The 16754-nt window shown below is 44.8% G+C and overlaps 1 protein-coding gene and 1 long non-coding RNA gene across 4 annotated transcripts; one reads left to right on the top strand and one right to left on the bottom strand.

Annotated features, from left to right (window-relative positions):
- Nucleotides 1–3618: 3618 nt before the first annotated feature.
- Nucleotides 3619–11988, bottom strand: LOC131911418 (uncharacterized). Of its 3 annotated transcripts, XR_009379364.1 has the most exons (5): nucleotides 11784–11988; nucleotides 7512–8585; nucleotides 6704–6892; nucleotides 5480–5553; nucleotides 3619–3910 (listed from the first exon to the last, which is right to left on the bottom strand). XR_009379364.1 is itself a non-coding variant. In XM_059263432.1 (4 exons), exons 2-4 carry the CDS (start codon nucleotides 8546–8548, stop codon nucleotides 3870–3872), a joined length of 1152 nt encoding a protein of 383 aa, XP_059119415.1. In that variant the 5' UTR covers nucleotides 8549–8585; nucleotides 11768–11987; the 3' UTR covers nucleotides 3619–3869. The 3 variants fall into 3 exon arrangements, 2 of the variants coding, with proteins under 2 accessions (XP_059119415.1, XP_059119413.1); XM_059263432.1 differs by lacking the exon at nucleotides 6704–6892 and having other exon boundaries at nucleotides 11768–11987; XM_059263430.1 differs by lacking the exon at nucleotides 6704–6892 and having other exon boundaries at nucleotides 11784–11987.
- Nucleotides 11989–12024: 36 nt separating this feature from the next.
- Nucleotides 12025–16062, top strand: LOC131911419 (uncharacterized). The gene is made up of 3 exons (XR_009379365.1): nucleotides 12025–12119; nucleotides 12342–12513; nucleotides 15882–16062. It is a non-coding gene; the product is annotated as an uncharacterized LOC131911419 (long non-coding RNA).
- The last annotated feature ends 692 nt before the right edge of the window (nucleotides 16063–16754 follow it).

The following is a 16754-nucleotide window of genomic DNA, read 5'->3' as shown; positions in this document are numbered from 1 at the left end:
TTAATTGTATTGTGTGAGATATGGCCCCTGCATGTATGGATATGTTCAGTTTATAATGCCATTGTTTCATAAGCCTCTGTTTAACCTGGAAACAACCTGTGCATGGTAGGGAGGCTGTTTTATATGGGTGTGTCATACAACTCCTGCTCTATCCTCTTTGTTCTCAGTGCTGCGGGAACAGGACTAGGGTGGAGTGCTCGAGCCTTCCTGTGTCTGGCTCAGATAAAATGAACACAGGACTCTGTATATCCCATAGGTAGAATTATTCTTTTCCATGCTGAAGCTAAGGGAGTTATTGGATCAACATGTCTACATAAGGATGTCTTGTATTGTGAGGTAATGGCAGGAGAATTCTTCATGATAGCCAGTAATGCATGTGCCTCACCTACCGCAGGCTGGACAGGCGACCCCACCACTAGGACATGAAAGACTTAGTAAGAAAGAAGACCAGACAGAAATACTGGGTTGCCACTTAGACAATACCTGTTGCTTTGTGTTTGCTGAGTATTTCCTGGCTTATGAAGGTCATGTGACTTACAATATGCAATGCATTGTTTGTTTCTGGTTCCTTCTGGAACTGTTTGACAGTGTACAGGTCTGTGTTTATGATTATTTGCTAGATGTTACATAGTACATGGATCCTAAATTCTAATCACATGAAAAAAATTATTCTGACTCAAGCAGAGGAACCTTATGTGTGACAATTGTGAACATGGATTCCATGCTCAGCTGGCTGCTAGGACCTAGCATGCTGCTAGGTTCCATCCTGACGAGTTGCAGAAACCTTTCCAAGCATTATTTGAGGTGTGTGTGTGTGTGTGTGTGTGTGTGTGTGTGTGTGTGTGTGTGTGTTTTACCTATGTGTTCATTCCTGTGTATACTTGTTCATGGATCCGTAAATCAACCTCAAAATTCTCTTCTCTTTGGCCTTCCAACTTGATTTTTGAGAAACAGTCTCTCACCAATTGTGGAGCTCCTCAGTTCTCCTAGACTCCTTCTTGAGAATCTCAAGAGTAGGAATTACCATTGTGTGTTAGTGCAGCCAAAATTGTGTGTGAATGCTGGGACAAGAACGTAGGTCCTCATTGTTTTCTGACAAGTACTTTGCCAGTGGAGGTATCTCCCCAACACGGCCCCTAGTTCCAGTCTCTTAATCTCAGTGTTCACCATGAATGTTACTCTGTGTCGCTCTTATGAGCTGGGTGTTCCTCAGAATGTGGAAGTCCATTCCCCAGGGCAGAGTTTGTGATGCCTGTCCATCTGTGTTGATGTGACTTTGACCTATGCACTGACCATAAGATGACGACCCAAGACGAAGAACACTAAGAAATTTCATGCCCATTGGTCATAACTGTCATCAAAATGCTAGAGGTTTAGCTGTGTGGAGTTAGCACGAGTCCTGGCTTTCTCATTCTCACAAGGAATTGTCTTTTCTGAGACTCAGAGAGGGTTCTGTCCCTTGTCTCTCTGAGCTTTGGGAATTGCAGGTGACCATGGTGTCCACTGATACTTCTCCTCCTGTGATACTGTTTCTCCAGATTCTGACTTCTTTCTTGGTGTATCTGTCTATTATGTGAGATCCTCACTATACATAAATTGAGAGCATCTACAGTGATCCCAAGCCCAGAGGAGATCCCTTCTACCACTACCTGACACTAGTCTCTCTATAAAATTTGTAAAATGGGTTCAGGATGCACCTCAGTCATTGAGTGTTGCCCCATCATACTATAGTATCTGATATAGAGTGTAGCACTGTACACATGGAAGAGGAAGGCCAATACCTGTAATGTCAGCTCTTGGGCAGTGGAGGCAGAAGTAGCATCGATGTTTGAGGTCACCATTAGATACATAAGGCGTTCATTCAGCTTCAGAATGGGCTACTGGCCCTGTCTCAAAGAATCAAAAATAAAAATATTGAGAGGGGCTGGAGAGATGGCTCAGTGGTTAAGAGCACTGACTCCTTTTCCAGGCTATCAGGGTTCAATACCCAGCACCCCCATGGCAGGTCAAAAGTATCTGTAATTCCAGTTCCAGGGGACCTGGCATCCATGGCAAAACACCAATGGACATAAAATAATAAAAAATCTGCAATTAAAAACTATGTACCGTGAGAGACACAAATCTGTCCACAAAAAGTTCAATTGATCTTTTGTGATTTCTCTCCTCTCTCTCTCCTCTCTCCTTTCTCCTCTCTCTCTCTCTCTCTCTCTCTCTCTCTCTCTCTCTCTCTCTCTCTCTCTCTCCCCTCTCCCGCTCCCTCCCCTCTCCCGCTCCCTCCCCTCTCTCCCTCTCCCTTTCCCCTCTCTCTCTCCCTCCCCTCTCTCCCTCTCCCTCCCCCCCCCCTCTCAGCAGGGCCATGTGCTGAGTGCTCCTCACTCCCCTGCCCCTGGGAAGGTCTGAGACTGGGGCCTCCTGCTGCTCTAACCAGGCTCTCCCGGAGCAGGGAGGTGAGTTCCCAGAGAGCAGGGCTCCATGCTTGGGCAGACTGGCCAGGAGAGGCCCCCCGAGTGGGGAGATGCCTCCCTCGCCGGAGCTTGGAACAGACTCAATTACTTTTGTGCAGATGCACTTGTGTCCCTGTGTAAATATACATTCATTTGGTGTACGTCATGTGGAAGCCACAGGAACACCTCAGAGGTTGTTCCTCAGACACATTCACCTTGTTTATTTTGAGACTGGTTCATTCATTTATTTCAGGTCTCAGAGATTCTGCTAGCCTGGCTGGATTGGCAGTGAGACCCAGGACTCATCAGATCTCTACCTTCCCAGTGGTGGGATTGAAGCACATGTCACCATACCTGTTTGATAAAGGAGGGGGTGGAAATCAGGCCTCATGCTTGCCTACCAAGCAGTGTACAGACAAGAGTCTCACAAACATTTTTGATTTTTTTGTTTTCATTTGGTTTTTGGCTTTTCAAGAGATGGTTTCTCTGTGTAACAGCCCTTGCTATCCTGGAACTCATATTGTAGACCAGGCTGAACTTGAACTCACAGAGATCCACCTGCCTCTGCCTCCTAAATGTGCTTGCTTTGGTTTTCATGTTTTCCCTAGTTGTTCTTACAGTTTTTGTATCTCTCAATTTCCTGAGGCAGGTCTGTGCTGACAATTGGACGCTGAACAGGGACATCTGAACTGAGGCACCTTCTCTGGCCTCTGGCTGTTTTATTGACCTATAAATGTTTTCCTCTGTGGTTGGCACCTTTATATCCCTTGAAGTCTCCTTTTCATTGTCCCATTCCAGAAAATGTCTGTTTTGTTCCCACCAATCAAAGCCCTGTGACCATGTGACCCAAAGCACAGAAGGCCTTGCTAGCTCCTTGCTGGACTACCCATGTTAATGCAGTCAAGAGGCATTGTGTATCCCTGTGCTACAGACTTGACATGCCATGTCCCTGGACTTCAGAAACAGCTACCATTAAGACATAGGTGCCCTGACCAAAGAGTTGCTACAAGTGTCAATGCCAAAGCTTTGGTGTGGAATAACTCCAGAAAGTACGTGCCACTGTGAAGAGTACACAGGATTAGAAAATGCTGACTGAAGAGTTGTGCTGCAATATTTCAATTCACTTGCAACTGGATATTATAGGTTTCTTTTGAGGAGAAGAGATGGGTCAAGATAAAAATCAAGTGAGCATTTAATAAAGTAAACAAATTTTCATGTCAGGCCTAGGATATCTTGTTCCAACTATGGAGAGTGCACCACTGCTCCAGTTTCATCTATAGTCCTGATGTGTCCACATCAAGCAGAAATGAGCCATAGGGTCCACAGTACTGAGTCACTGTGGGAAAGGCTCCCACACAAAGCTAAGAGCTGCTGTTCTGTGACAGTTCCACAGAGGCAGCTGACAAAGGTTTACCCTCCTATTCTTCATGGATTCCAGCCACACACGTGGTTTTCAGCAGACTCATCTGAGGAGACAAAAATTACATTGAAACCACAGTTATACAGAAGCCTTCACTTGAATGCTGTTGGACAGAGTCACAGTTATTGCTGGTGAGAAATAGATCCCACACATAAGAACAATCATTGATGACAGATGAAATCTTCATTGATGTCTTTTTCTACTTCCTTTTCTTCATGCTTCCCATCTGTTCAGTGTGTGTCTAGGTACATGTGTATGGATTGATATGTGAGTTCTGGAGCACTTGCATGTGTTCACTCATGTGTGAGTAGGAGGGGGTCTCGAGAGGCATAGTTACCTTGTTTTCTGAGACATTCTCCTTGAAGCAGGAGGTTGTCAATAAGTCTAGACCATCTGTACAAGGCTCAAAAGGGGACTGTTCCTTTCCATCTCCACAGAGGTGGGATTATATGCTCACACTAGCATGCAAGGCTTTCATGTGGTAGCTGGTTCTGAGCTCATGGCCCCATGTTGGAAGACCCAGCACTTGGTTTGGTGAGTTATCATCTCTGCCACTAGGAAGGCACTTGGATGGCTAGATTCTCACCCCACGATATCTCTCAGGAGCCTAATGGAGTCCACAGAGCAAATGGATCATTAATCCTATGTGGTGGTCAATCCCCTGTTGCAGCCCATAGGTCAAGCAAGAAAACCTTGTGGTTGAAAATGTTTCCCTGTATTATGGAGTCTTTAGGACTCATGATAGCCTGCAAACTAAAGTAGACCAAAGGTTATTATGCATTCCCTGCCATGGTGAGCAGCCTGGAGAATCAGGAAGTTTGGCAAAAAAAAATTGCCTGACTTGTGTTAAAATGAAAGAGGCAGAGAAGTGTTCACATGCTTTCCTGAGCAAAGGACACCAGGACAGATGAGGTTTGGTGCCTTTGAGTCTTTGAAAGGAAGTGGCCTGGCTTATTGGATGGTGTCCCTAATGGAATCTGTAACTGTGTCTGTGAGGGACATGTTTCTCTCACATTGCCCCTGCTAGACAGCCTTTGCTTTGAGGAGAGGTGGCCAGACATATGCCTCGGGCGCTCTGCTTCCATGGCTCTCAGCCTGAATTCTCTGTCTACCCCTGTATTCTACATAACCATGACAGGATATAAGAGTCACATGGAGTTTGACATTTTACATTATGATTCATAACAGTAGCAAAATTACTTATGAAGTGCCAACCAAGATAATTTTATGTTTGGGGGTGACCACAACATGAGGAATTATAGTAAAGGGCTGCAGCTTTAGGAAGGTTGAGAAGAACTGATCAAAATGATCCCTCAGACAAGAGCCCTGGATTCCTTGTCTGCTAAGCAGCCTCTGCTGACTCAGAGTGCTATTCATAACCTGCATGGTGACCATGAGGACCCTGCAGACACCTCAGTCAGCAAGAATGCACATAATACCACTGGCTGACATCTTGTAGCTGACCACTAATGTGGACACTGGACACAAAGTAATCCAAAGATGCTGGCCTTGTTCAACAGTGATGTTCCACAGCCCTCTCAAACCCTACTTATCTTTTCCCAGTAGACAGAAAAGTCCTGTAATTTTAGTCAAGTAAAATCAAAGACTCACTCACTGGAATAAAGATATGACACCAGCTCCTGGACTTCTGAAACAGAAGAAGCACGATGGGCAACTAGTGGAAGGAGGCTGTGAAGAAAAGAACAGATATTACCAGAGTAGCCAAAGACTGGTTAGAGCAGAGAGAGAAAGGGGTTCCTGGTAAGGGTTTGGCTTGAACTCTCCAGGAAGGCATGCTCTTCTCCTCCTGGAAACCCATGTCCTACAGCGTAACACAAATTTCTAAACTGTCTTTTAATAAAAAAACCCAGAGTCGGCAGGCAGTGATGGCTCGTGCCTTTAATCTCATCACTTGGGAGGCAGAGGCAGGCGGATCTCTGTGAGTTCGAGTCCAGCCTGGTCTACAGAGGAGGATCCAGGAAAGGCTCCAAAGCTACACAGAGAAACCTTGTCTCAACAAAACAAAACAAAAAAATCCAGAGTCATATATTGGGGTAAATGCTGAAAGATCAGAGAGACAAAGGAACAAGCCACTACCAAGTCTTACTTCTGGGACTCTTCAGACTGAAAAGGGCTCTAGTTCCTGTCTCCTCGTGCCTTATATACCTTTCTCTGCACACCTATCACTTCCTGGGATTAAAAGCGTGTGCGCTTCCCAGTACTGGGATTAAAGGTGTGTGCCACCACTGTCTGGCTCTGTTTTCTCTCCTAGACTGAGTCAATCTCATGTAGTCCAGGGTGGCTTTGAACTCACAGAGATCTTCCAGCCTCTGATTCTCGAGTGCTGGGATTAAAGGTGTATGCCACCACTGTCCCAACTCTCCTCTTCAGGTAGTTTGCTCCTGATCATGCCAGTCCAAGGTCGCTGTCCCTACCCTACATGCTCATCCTTTCTTCTCAGCTGCCTGACTGGAACTGGAATTTCCTATGGGCAGACTCTCCTCCCTCTTCATCCAGATTCATGCTCTTTCCTCCTCACTCTCTTACTGATTTTCTTCTCCTTGACATGTCTCATGCATCCCTCTTTTCCTGTCCTCCCCTCTTCCTGTGCCTCCTTACCACCTGGGCTTACACAGTACATATACTTCTTTCTATCTGGTCATTGACAAGTTAGGAGATGAGTTGGTGAAGTCCCCAAGTCATGTGGAACACGAAGTTTTAGAATGTGGTTTGCAGAAGGTGACCGGCTAGCTCTTTCAAACAGCCATGTGGCTGTCTTCTCTGTCCATCAATAGTGCTGGGACAACTATGAGCTTAAGTTGGGGAGCTAACAGCTCACACTGCAATTAGAGGAGTGGTAGACAGCTTGTGCCCTGGTTGTTTGAGGTGGCTGATACATAAAAACGTAGTTTGGGGTACACAGCTTTATGGAATTCTGGCCTGGCTCCCTCCTGTGGCGGGTAGACCACACCAGGCCGAACTGAGACCCATGGTTTAAGAACCATGGACCCAGGCCTGTTCTTCAGCCCTTGAAAGGAGACACAAGCAAAGGACTCTGTTAGTGACTCTAACATCAGCAGGACTTAACACTGAGCTCCCCTGCTGTCTCAATAGCTCTTCCCATGATTCCTCTCTTTAACCTTTTTTTGTAGCTGGAGTTTTCCTGTGTTTACACAGCTCCTGCAGCCACTCAGACCCAAGTAAACACACAGAGACTTATATTACTTATAAACTGTATGGTTGTGGCAGGCTTCTTATTATCTAGTTCTTATATCTTAAAGTAACCCATTTGTATTAATCTATAAGTTGCCACGTGGCTTGTGGCTTACTGGTATGTTTACATCTTGCTTCAAACTCCAGCTACATGTTTCCCTTCCCCAAGCCTACGCCCTTCCCCTTCCCTCCACTGCCCTTGGTTGTATCCTTTGCTTGTCTGCTTCAGGCTCAGCTTCCCCAGGTTCCACACAAGGGTGCAGTGGGAAAGCTCTTTGTAGGGTCACAGACATTTCAGGGTTCATGACCTCTAAGTGGGTGCAGCCTATCAGTGCAAAGAGCCTTGCAAAAGCAAAGATCAATACACAGAAAAGTCATTGGCCAGGCCTCCTCAGTGTCCATGTGCTCCTTTGCCCAGGCTTGTTGTCCCTTACCTGGGGGTTGTGTCTCCTGTCTTTGGGGTGAGGAGGCAACAGAATAAACCGGAAGTCAGGCGACTAATCTGCCTCCTTACCCCTTTCCAGCCCCTTCTTTGCTTCTTCTTGGAGGCTGTGGCTACCTTCTGGGGCTGGTCCTTGCTAAAGCTAGGTGGGGACTCTTCAAGGATTATTCCCATGCTGTTTTCACATTCAGTGTTCTCATTCTGGGGAGAGTCCACAGAGTCGATAGCATCATGTGTTCTCTCACTGGACTGTAGGTCAATTTCTTTCAGGTCTCTAGATGTGCTGAAGCTGTTGGTAACCTCAGCATCATCCTGAGGTCCTGGGATCTGTTGACAGCTGGTGTCTTCCAGGAAGAACAACGCATTGAGGGATGTGTGACTGAGCATGGTGGTGTTGCCAGTCTCCTCAATCTCAGCCTCCACACCATCATCCTGTGGGGCTGAGGTAGAAGTGGTGTCCTCCATGTAGGAGAGATCATCCTCAGATGTGTCACTGTCACCAGAACAGGTGGAACTCTCTGTCTCCTCAGCATTGTTATTGATGTTATAGGCCTGCACAGCATGAAAGTGTGGGGCAGAATTCCCAGGCCAGCTGAGATCCAGCAGCTTGTATAAATCTGGAGAGCTGGACCTAGAGGAGATCTTGCTACATCTCTCTTCATTCACATCTTGCCCTTTGTTGTCTTCAGATGCCAGCAGTGTGGGCAAGGCAGCTTGACTACCTCCCCACCTTAGGGTAGGAGGGAGGCTGGGGGGACCTGCAGGACTCTTGAATGAATAGGTCTTTGGAACATGCCATATTTCACCAAGGATGGTACCACCACTTTTTCTCTTGTTGAACATAGTGTTTTTTGTCAGGGCATCATTAAGCCTATTTGTTCCTATGAGTCCCAGGGTTTCTTCAGCCATGTGGCCTAAGCAACATATAGCATCTACAATGGTGGAGATGGACAGCCTGGATCCCATTTCTCTGCATGCTGGTGGTAAATCAGAGAGACTGGTCCATGGAAATTCTCCCTCCATGTTCATCACCGTGACAGGTGGGGAATGGGACCACGACAAGATGCTAGAAAGAAGAACCAAAATCAAGTCTAGGAGGCAAGTTGTTCGCTCCTAATTTCTACATCAGGAAAACCATAGTTACCTCAAACATCCTAATGATGCATCTTGGTGGTCAGAGGTCAAGCTAAAAAAGCCAACCAAAACCCAAAGTAGTTAGGAGAAAGCATAAGGAAGACCAGAGTTGAAATAAGAGGTCACGTGGAGGTTGAAACAAAGACCAAAGAAACAAAGATCAAAACAAAGATATGGTGATTTGAAAGGATGAAGAAGTCTGACAAACCCTTGACCTGTATCCCCCAGGGAGAAGATACAAATTACTGAAATTTGAGACAGGAAATAAAGTATGAAAGAAAGAGAAGAAGGATCTATGGGAAACCTGGGTGTTTATGTGATTCAACCTAACTCTAGGGAGGTGATAATCCTGAAGGAAAGAGATTTCTTGAATCATAAAACAGACACCAACACTGATATCTTTTAACATGATTACTGTCTGCTGTTTTCCAGCTACTACATCCTGGGTGTGATGATCAATTCTGGATGTTAAAAACCATGTAAATTGATCAATATAGGGATAAGATGGAAAGAGTAATACAATTTCTGCAAACAAGGACAGCCCAGGACCCACAGATTGCATGATGGATCTTACCTACTGGCCTTATAGTATAACGGAGACCCATTCTCCTCATGCTGCATCACCAAAGACACAAGAACCATCATTCCAAGTTTAGTCTTGAGAGCCATTATTACCATGAGGCTACACCCATAACAACACACATCCCCCCCACAGAAAGACACACACACACACACACACACACACACACACACACACACACACACACGGGGGGGGGGGGGGGGGGACTTGACTGTACTCCAATGTCCTTAGTGAACATTCACTTGTTCACCTGCTATGAGATTCCTTGGTACTTCACACAGAGTTCAACAACACGGGACAAATTTGATGCTTCATGTTCACAGTGACTTCAGCAGGGAATCCTAGGATAATTCAGTGGGGAAAGTATTCGGAAACAAGCATGTAAGTAGGTCAAGGGAAGGGGCTTATGCTCAGCCATAAAGAATGAAATTTTCTGAACTGGAAATAGACATTAGGAGTATTGTCTGTAAAACCCCAGATCCAGAGATACTGTGAGCCTAACCAGAGCCATGGATCAGTAGGTGGAACCTTAATTGAAATGGGGACTTTGGGGACACATGTAAGGGGCAGCTGCAATGTAACAGAGCAGATGGAAATGATCCCAGGTCACTGTATGCATCTATAGAAGTGTTACAGGGGAATTCCTTACTTTACTCAGTAAAGGTTTAAGAAAATGAAATGAACATAAAACATGGCAAAATATTTTAAACCAAACAATTAAGCAAAATTAACACATAAGCAGAAATCCATGCCTCAAGCAAAAGCATGAGTACATGAACCAAAAAGAGAAATAGAACACAATCCAACCAACACAGAGGAAAATCTCCCAATGCCTACGTGCAAGAGGTTAGGAGTCCAGTTTATCAGGACCACTGTAGAGGTGTATCTGCTCTCCAGCCAGCAAGAGTTTCTCTGCAGCATCAAGAAAACCGGGGGTGGGGAAGTGGGGGGGGGTGCACACCTTTAGTCCCAGCATGCAGGAGGCAGAGCCAGGTGGGTCTCTGTGAGTTCAAGGCCAGCCTGGGCTACACACTGAGATCCAGGACAGGGACCAAAACTACACAGAGAAACCCTGTCTCGGAAAAAAAAGAAAAAGAAAGAGAAAGAGAGAGAGAGAGAGAGAGAGAGAGAGAGAGAGAGAGAGAGAGAGAGAGAGAGAGGAAAGAGAAAGAAAGGAAGGAAGAAAGAGAAAGAAAGAAAGAAAGAAAGAAAGAAAGAAAGAAAGAAAGAAAGAAAGAAAGAAAGAAAGAAAGAAAACCCCAGCCCACTGCAGGGTCTTATATGAACAGATTTCCATAACTTCTCACGAAGAATTTTTGTAATGTCACAGTAAGGAATGGACCAGTGACAGCAGGGACTAACCTAAAGATGTTTCTCATTCCAGCTCCAGGGACTACACAACTTTTGTCATGGCTGTGAGCAAATCCCCAACAAGATGCAACTTAACAGACAAAGAGTAACCCTACTCTCAGGCTCTCAGAGGACAGGGAGGCATGGCAGTTGGAGGAGCTGGTGACTTGGGAAGATGGGTCTGAATCAACTGGTACATGACTTTGGCAGGTCCCTAGTGTCTCCAGTGACCCAATTCCTCCTGCTGCTTTCCACAGCCCTAGGCTGTTATGACCTCCCTTAACTGCACCTCCTGCTAGAGCCCAAGCATTCAGACACATGAGAAGATATGAGACCATTCATATCAGTCCTTGAGAAGGACACTTTGACTTTAAGAACATAGTAACTCGGCAACACAGTAACACGGTAACAAGTGCCATAGTAACAAGGTGGGCAGACTCAGGAACTCTGTGTTGACCTGGGTTAGGGACAGGGTTATGGACTAGTTGTAGAAGCAACCTATGGTCTGTCCTAATGCCTTTGCATTAGTACCCTAAGGTTCTCTAAGAATTCTGACTACTACAGTCTGTTAGAATTCTGCCCTTACACCAGTTGCATGACCGCACATGCGTAGTTCAGGAGTTAAGCAAAGGGTCATCAGTGTGTGCTAGCGATCACGTACGCATGGTGTGGTCACACAATCTGTGCCTTAATCCACGCCACAACCAGCGGCATTTATCATTCATTTCAGTCATTATCTCCACACTTGAGATATTCAATTCCTTTATCTTAAACTCATATAGATGGTCATCTAAAGGATGGAAGCCCTCCCTGACACGCTGATACTGTAATGAAAAGGACTGTACCTCATGACATACATGTTTCTGGTCCTTTTTGCAGGGTGTTGAGGTGGGGCATAGCAAGTGTGGAAAATAGCTACCATGATAGAAGAACATTTAAGCTCATCAAAGCTTGCAGGAGATAACAGCTCAGGGAGATATAATCAAAATGCATATGGTGATGAAATTTCTTAAATTCTACAGCTTTTCTGAATAAATAAAACTTCTGAAACAAGTAAAATTAAATTTAAAAATGTCAAAGAATCATGCTTAAGAACAGATATACGGGGCTAGCAAAAAGAAACTGAATTCAAAGTACAAATTAACCTAAGAACCAATTAAGAGATGTATATCAAAACAACACACCAGGAAACAAACTCACTGTTTGGATGTCGAAGCAGATGAACTGTGTCTGTTTATAGGAGAACAACAGTATCAAAGTGTACGTGAACCAATGTCTGAGTCAACAACTCTACAGCCAACCAAGCAACAGCTTCTCCTCAGTGTGAGAAGCCCCAGCCCCAGCCAGTGCCTTATGTGGGCAGAGTCTGCAACTCCTCACAAGGGCTTTGTGATGTCAGAGGAGGAAATGAACCAATCACAGCTCTTCACAACAACAACAGAAAAAAAAGAAAAGAAATTCTTCACCTTCTGTCTCCAAGGAAGACATTAGTTTTCTCACTGCCCTGACCAATTCCCTGAGAAGCAGCAACATGTGGTACACAGGTTTTTCTTTGGCTCAGGCTCTCAGAGGACAGGGAGAGACATGTCTGGGGACTTGGTTAGAGACATAGTTAAGGATTAGATAGAGAGTGTACACACAGGCTTCTTCAAGGTCCTTTTCACTTACACCCTCAAATTCTCTAATGACTCCAACTACTGCAGACCTCTTCATCTCTATACTCACGATAATTGCTTTTCCTTAAACTCATATTTATAGGCACCAAAAGGATGATAGCCTATCCATGACACTGTGAGGCCTTGAAATTGTTGTTCCTCAAGATTCCCCAGGACATGTTTTGTGTCATGAGTGGCATGGTGGCAGGAGAAGACCCTTACCATGATAGGGAATTTATAACCATAGGGAAAGGCTGCAGGAGGTAACAAAGCAGGTGGGTATGCTCCAGGATCAAATTCCCTGTCTTTTACAGCTAATATATATTAACAAAAGGTAAAGAATTAAATCAGTGTACAAAATGCCAAAGACAGATGACTAGATGATAATAGTAAATGGGTGGTAATAAAATAAACGGAAGCACTTGCACAAACTAAATTTAAAACAATAACCTGTCAAAATCCAGGCACAAACCCAACCCACTGGTAAGCACACTCACTATGTTCAGTCAGTGGTGATCACAGATGTTCACTTCAAAGACAGACAATAAAAAATAAAGCTCTCTGGACCAAGGTCTTGAGTCAAGTCCTCTGTAACCAACCCACAGCTTCACTGCAGCTTAAGGACAAGATCCAGGCCCAGCAGGTGCCTTACATGGGTGGGCCACTCTCCTTCCTCACAATGACCTGGAATGAGACCCCACCTATCCCCCAAACAGACTACCATGTTACTAAGAGAAAGCAGCCCTCCTCCCACAGTCCATCTCTTCACAGCTTGGTCTTAACATCACTATCTCTAATAATACAACAGATCACTTTTTGTGCTGAATAAATGATCCAGCCTTTGGCACTTGGTTAGAGAGCAGGGGGGCATTGCTGCATCCCCCATGCTCTTAACAAGAACACTCTTTTAGTTATAGGCCTCTGGGCTGACAAGTTTCTCTTGATATCAACCACTGTGTCTGAGCTCTGGGATATCTGATGAGAAAATGATGAAGGTCTTAGGAGGAAGTTCTGATGAAACTGCTTCCTCTCAGGTCCCAGATGTATGTGACACAGCCTGAGAAAACATCTCAGTATGGGGCTACAGTCTTTAAACCAGGGCAAGAAGTTTAAAGCCGAAGGGTTTGAATATCCTCAGTGCCGAGACAGTAAGGACTGTAACAAGCAAATGCAGTTACAGAATTCTAGGGCTTAAATCCTAAGGGTGGTGATGCAACCTAGGTTCATAATGAGACCTTCTACCCAAGACCTTTGCTCAACACTGCCATTGTCTCTCTCCACCCTGTGGTCCCCAACCATTATACTATCCTATCCACTATCCCTGACAACACTACTCAGGTCTCAGTCCTAGACCTTAAAGATGCTTTTTTCTCAATACCCCTAGATGCCCATTTCTGCCTTCACTTAAGACAGATCCCAACATTCAACAAACCTGACAAGTGACCTGAACTCTCCTTCCCAGGAACTCAGAGACAGTTCCCTTCTTTTTTGGCACTCGTTACAGCCCTGCCCTGCCTTCCCCATTTTCCTCCTGCCTGCTTCAGTGTGTAGAGGACCTTCTTCCTCCTTTACAGTCCTTCCCTCTCTGATAGCCAATCTGACAGTGCCTCATGCCTCAATTTCCCTGGCTCGAGGTTACCAGGTCTCACCTTCCGAAGTTGAACTCTCCTCTCCCCAAGTCACTTATCTTGGATTCTCTATCACCCCAACCTATAAACACTTTAGACAGCTTTACCCATCTCCACCCTCAACAAAATCCAAACTGCCTTTCTTTTGGAGGGATGGCCAATTTCCTCTGCTCATGAGTCCCTGGATGTTCACTTCTAATTCATTCCCTGTACCAAGCTGCTACTTGATCTCCTCATAAGCCTCTTTCTCCCATTGACAAACAATTCTTTAAACTAAAGAAAATGCTCTCCTTTCAGCCCGTGCCCTCCACCTCTCAGATCTATATAGTCCTCTCCATCTTTACACTTCCCAAAAAACAAAGTTATGTCCTCGGGGTCTGGAACACTTTCTAGAACTGGCCTTTGCCCCTGTCACTTACCTCTCCAAAACTCGAGACAAGGCAGTCTGCGGGTGGCCTCCCTGTCTATGAGCTCTTGCTGCAGGCTCCATACTCAACTCTGACAAATTAACTCTGGGATCCCTTCTCACAGTCTAGTCCCACCACTCTCCCTCTCAACTCCTAACTTACAGACGACTCCAATCCCTTCCACGTCTCAGACTCTATCCCTCCAAACTTCTCATTAGAAAACTCATCACTCACATTTCTTACCTCAATCCCTCCAGGTTTATCTCTTTGCCCCAACATTCCCCAGTCCCTGTTCAGTCTTGTCCAGAGACTCTCGAAGACCTCCTCCCCCATCCCTCTCAATACAAGAGAGTCCTTTAGCTACTGCCTACAGTTTTTTTTTGGGGGGGGGGGCGGTGTTTGTTTGTTTATTTGGTTTTGGTTTTCTGAGACAGAGTCTCTCTGTGTAACAGTCCTGGCTGTTCTGGAACTCGCTTTGTAGACCAGGCTAGCCTTGAACTCACAGAGATCTGCCTGCCTCTGCCTCCCGAGTGCTGGAATTAAAGGTGTGCACCACCACCGCCCAGCTTGCCTACACTTTTTATAGAGATGGCATTTCCTTCCTGTCAGGTGGCCACCATGTTGCAAGATATGCCTCCTTACTCCACACACTACCAATCAACAGGCAGAATTAATAGCTCTCACCAGAGCCTTCCAAATCACCAAAACAAAAACAAAAACAAAAACACATCATTAACCATGTATACAGACTCCAAATGTGCTTTATATATCTTGCTGACACACTTGGTCACCTGGAAGGAACAAGAATTTCTAAACAGAAAAGGCAACTCAATTGCTAACTCTTCATATATCCATAACCCCCTCAAGGCCTCTCCTTTACCCTCTTAAATTGTCTTGGCTTATTGCACGGCACATCAGACTGACCCCTCCATTGTTAGTAATGGCAATAATTGCTCTGAAATGGCAATCCATCACCCCACTTCCTTCAAGGCTACCCCACTACATAACCCAGATAGCAACATACCTAACTTTCCTTCAACACGAGATATTATTTGCTACTTACAGCAAATATTTACACCCCAGCAGATAAGACTTTTTTACAGAATCTAACCCAAACCTACGATGTATGTCAGAGGACTAATCCCACCTCCACTATACAAATCCCTACCTTTCCCACTCATCAAATTATAAAGGCCTGAAATTGTGAGAATCTAAGAAAATGTTTTACGGTATGTAAATACAAGTTATGAAGGTCTGAGGATGAAAAAGCTTAATTGTAAAAGTCTGTAAACACAAGTTATAAAGGTCTAAGAAAGCATTTTGAGGTCTGAGGATATAAAAGCTTGAGTAAGTTGTGAGGGTTTAAGAAAATGATTTAAGATATGAGTCTGAAAAAAGTGATTTTAGTTATATGAAAAGTTGTTTCAGATTTCTTTCCCTTTCTCTATGCTATTATTTGGAGTCCCAAACTTTTACTATGACTCAAAAACATAAACCTACTGCTTTTTCTGCAATATGAATTTCAGTACAGATTACAAGCAATGGTAATTCTAATAAATCTAAAACTTTTATCTCATTTGTAAACTTAAAAATTTCTTATAAATTCAGGAAATCAACTTGAATCCACCTGTCACAGGTCAAATGGATTCCAGGTAAGTATTCCTGTCAACCAACAGCCTAAATTTCCCCACCTGTCTATTCCTGAGGGTGGGATCTCTCCCCTTTCCCTGGTCCTGGGACTCCCCTACCCCAACTACTAAGGCCATGGGCCTAAAATTTCAAATGTACACCCAAGATAAAAATTTTCCCCCAAGGGCTGGAGAGATGGCTCAGAGGTTAAGAGCACTGACTGCTCTTCCAGAGGTCCTGAGTTCAATTCCCAGCACCCACATGGTGGCTCACAACCATTTGTAATGAGATCTGGCGCCCTCTTCTGTATATATAATAAATAAATAAATAAATAAAAATCTGAAAAAAAAAAATTTCCCCCAAATCCTTAACTTTACCTTCTGTCCCTAGTCTATCTGTCCCATAAATTTCAAATTAACTACAGACTGCTCCAGCAACTTGCCAGCCCCAGTGTGAGTGTGAGTGTGTGACTGTGTGTGTTTGCATCCTATGTGTCTGTGCAGATGTGTACATCTATGCACATGTGGAGGGTAGAGAAGGATGTTGACTGCTCTGCTCTATCATGTTCAGCCTTGGTTATTTGAAGTAGGATTTTCACTGAACCTGAGCTAGACTAGTGGCCAACGAGTCCCATCAATCCTCCTGTCCCCCATCCCTGCCCCTGCCCAATGCTGGAGTTACAGGAACATAGAAGAGGGAGCAGGTATAGTTTGCTTTTTTTACAGGGGTGTTGGGATCCTGAACTCAGGTTCTCATGCTTGCACAGCAGGCACTCTTCCTCACTGACCCATCTCTTCAGCACCATTCAGTTTTAAACACTGAAACCCATAAAATTGAATATTCTAGGGTTTG

This window comes from Peromyscus eremicus, chromosome 5 (assembly GCF_949786415.1).
Source record: "Peromyscus eremicus chromosome 5, PerEre_H2_v1, whole genome shotgun sequence".
In the NCBI taxonomy this organism is placed as follows: Eukaryota; Metazoa; Chordata; class Mammalia; order Rodentia; family Cricetidae; genus Peromyscus; species Peromyscus eremicus.
This window is presented reverse-complemented; position numbering and strand designations above follow the sequence as displayed.

Bases quoted from the DNA above. Each gene is read 5' to 3' on its own strand.
- LOC131911418 (XM_059263432.1), bottom strand. From the start codon at position 8,548: ATGAACATGGAGGGAGAATTTCCATGGACCAGTCTCTCTGATTTACCA. The intron at 5,554-7,511 runs GTAAGGGACAAC...TTTTCTTCACAG, and splicing joins ACAGGAGACACAACCCCCAG to CCTCCTTCCACTAGTTGCCC. The intron at 3,911-5,479 runs GTGAGTGAGTCT...TTGTCTCCTCAG, and splicing joins GGTGTCATATCTTTATTCCA to ATGAGTCTGCTGAAAACCAC.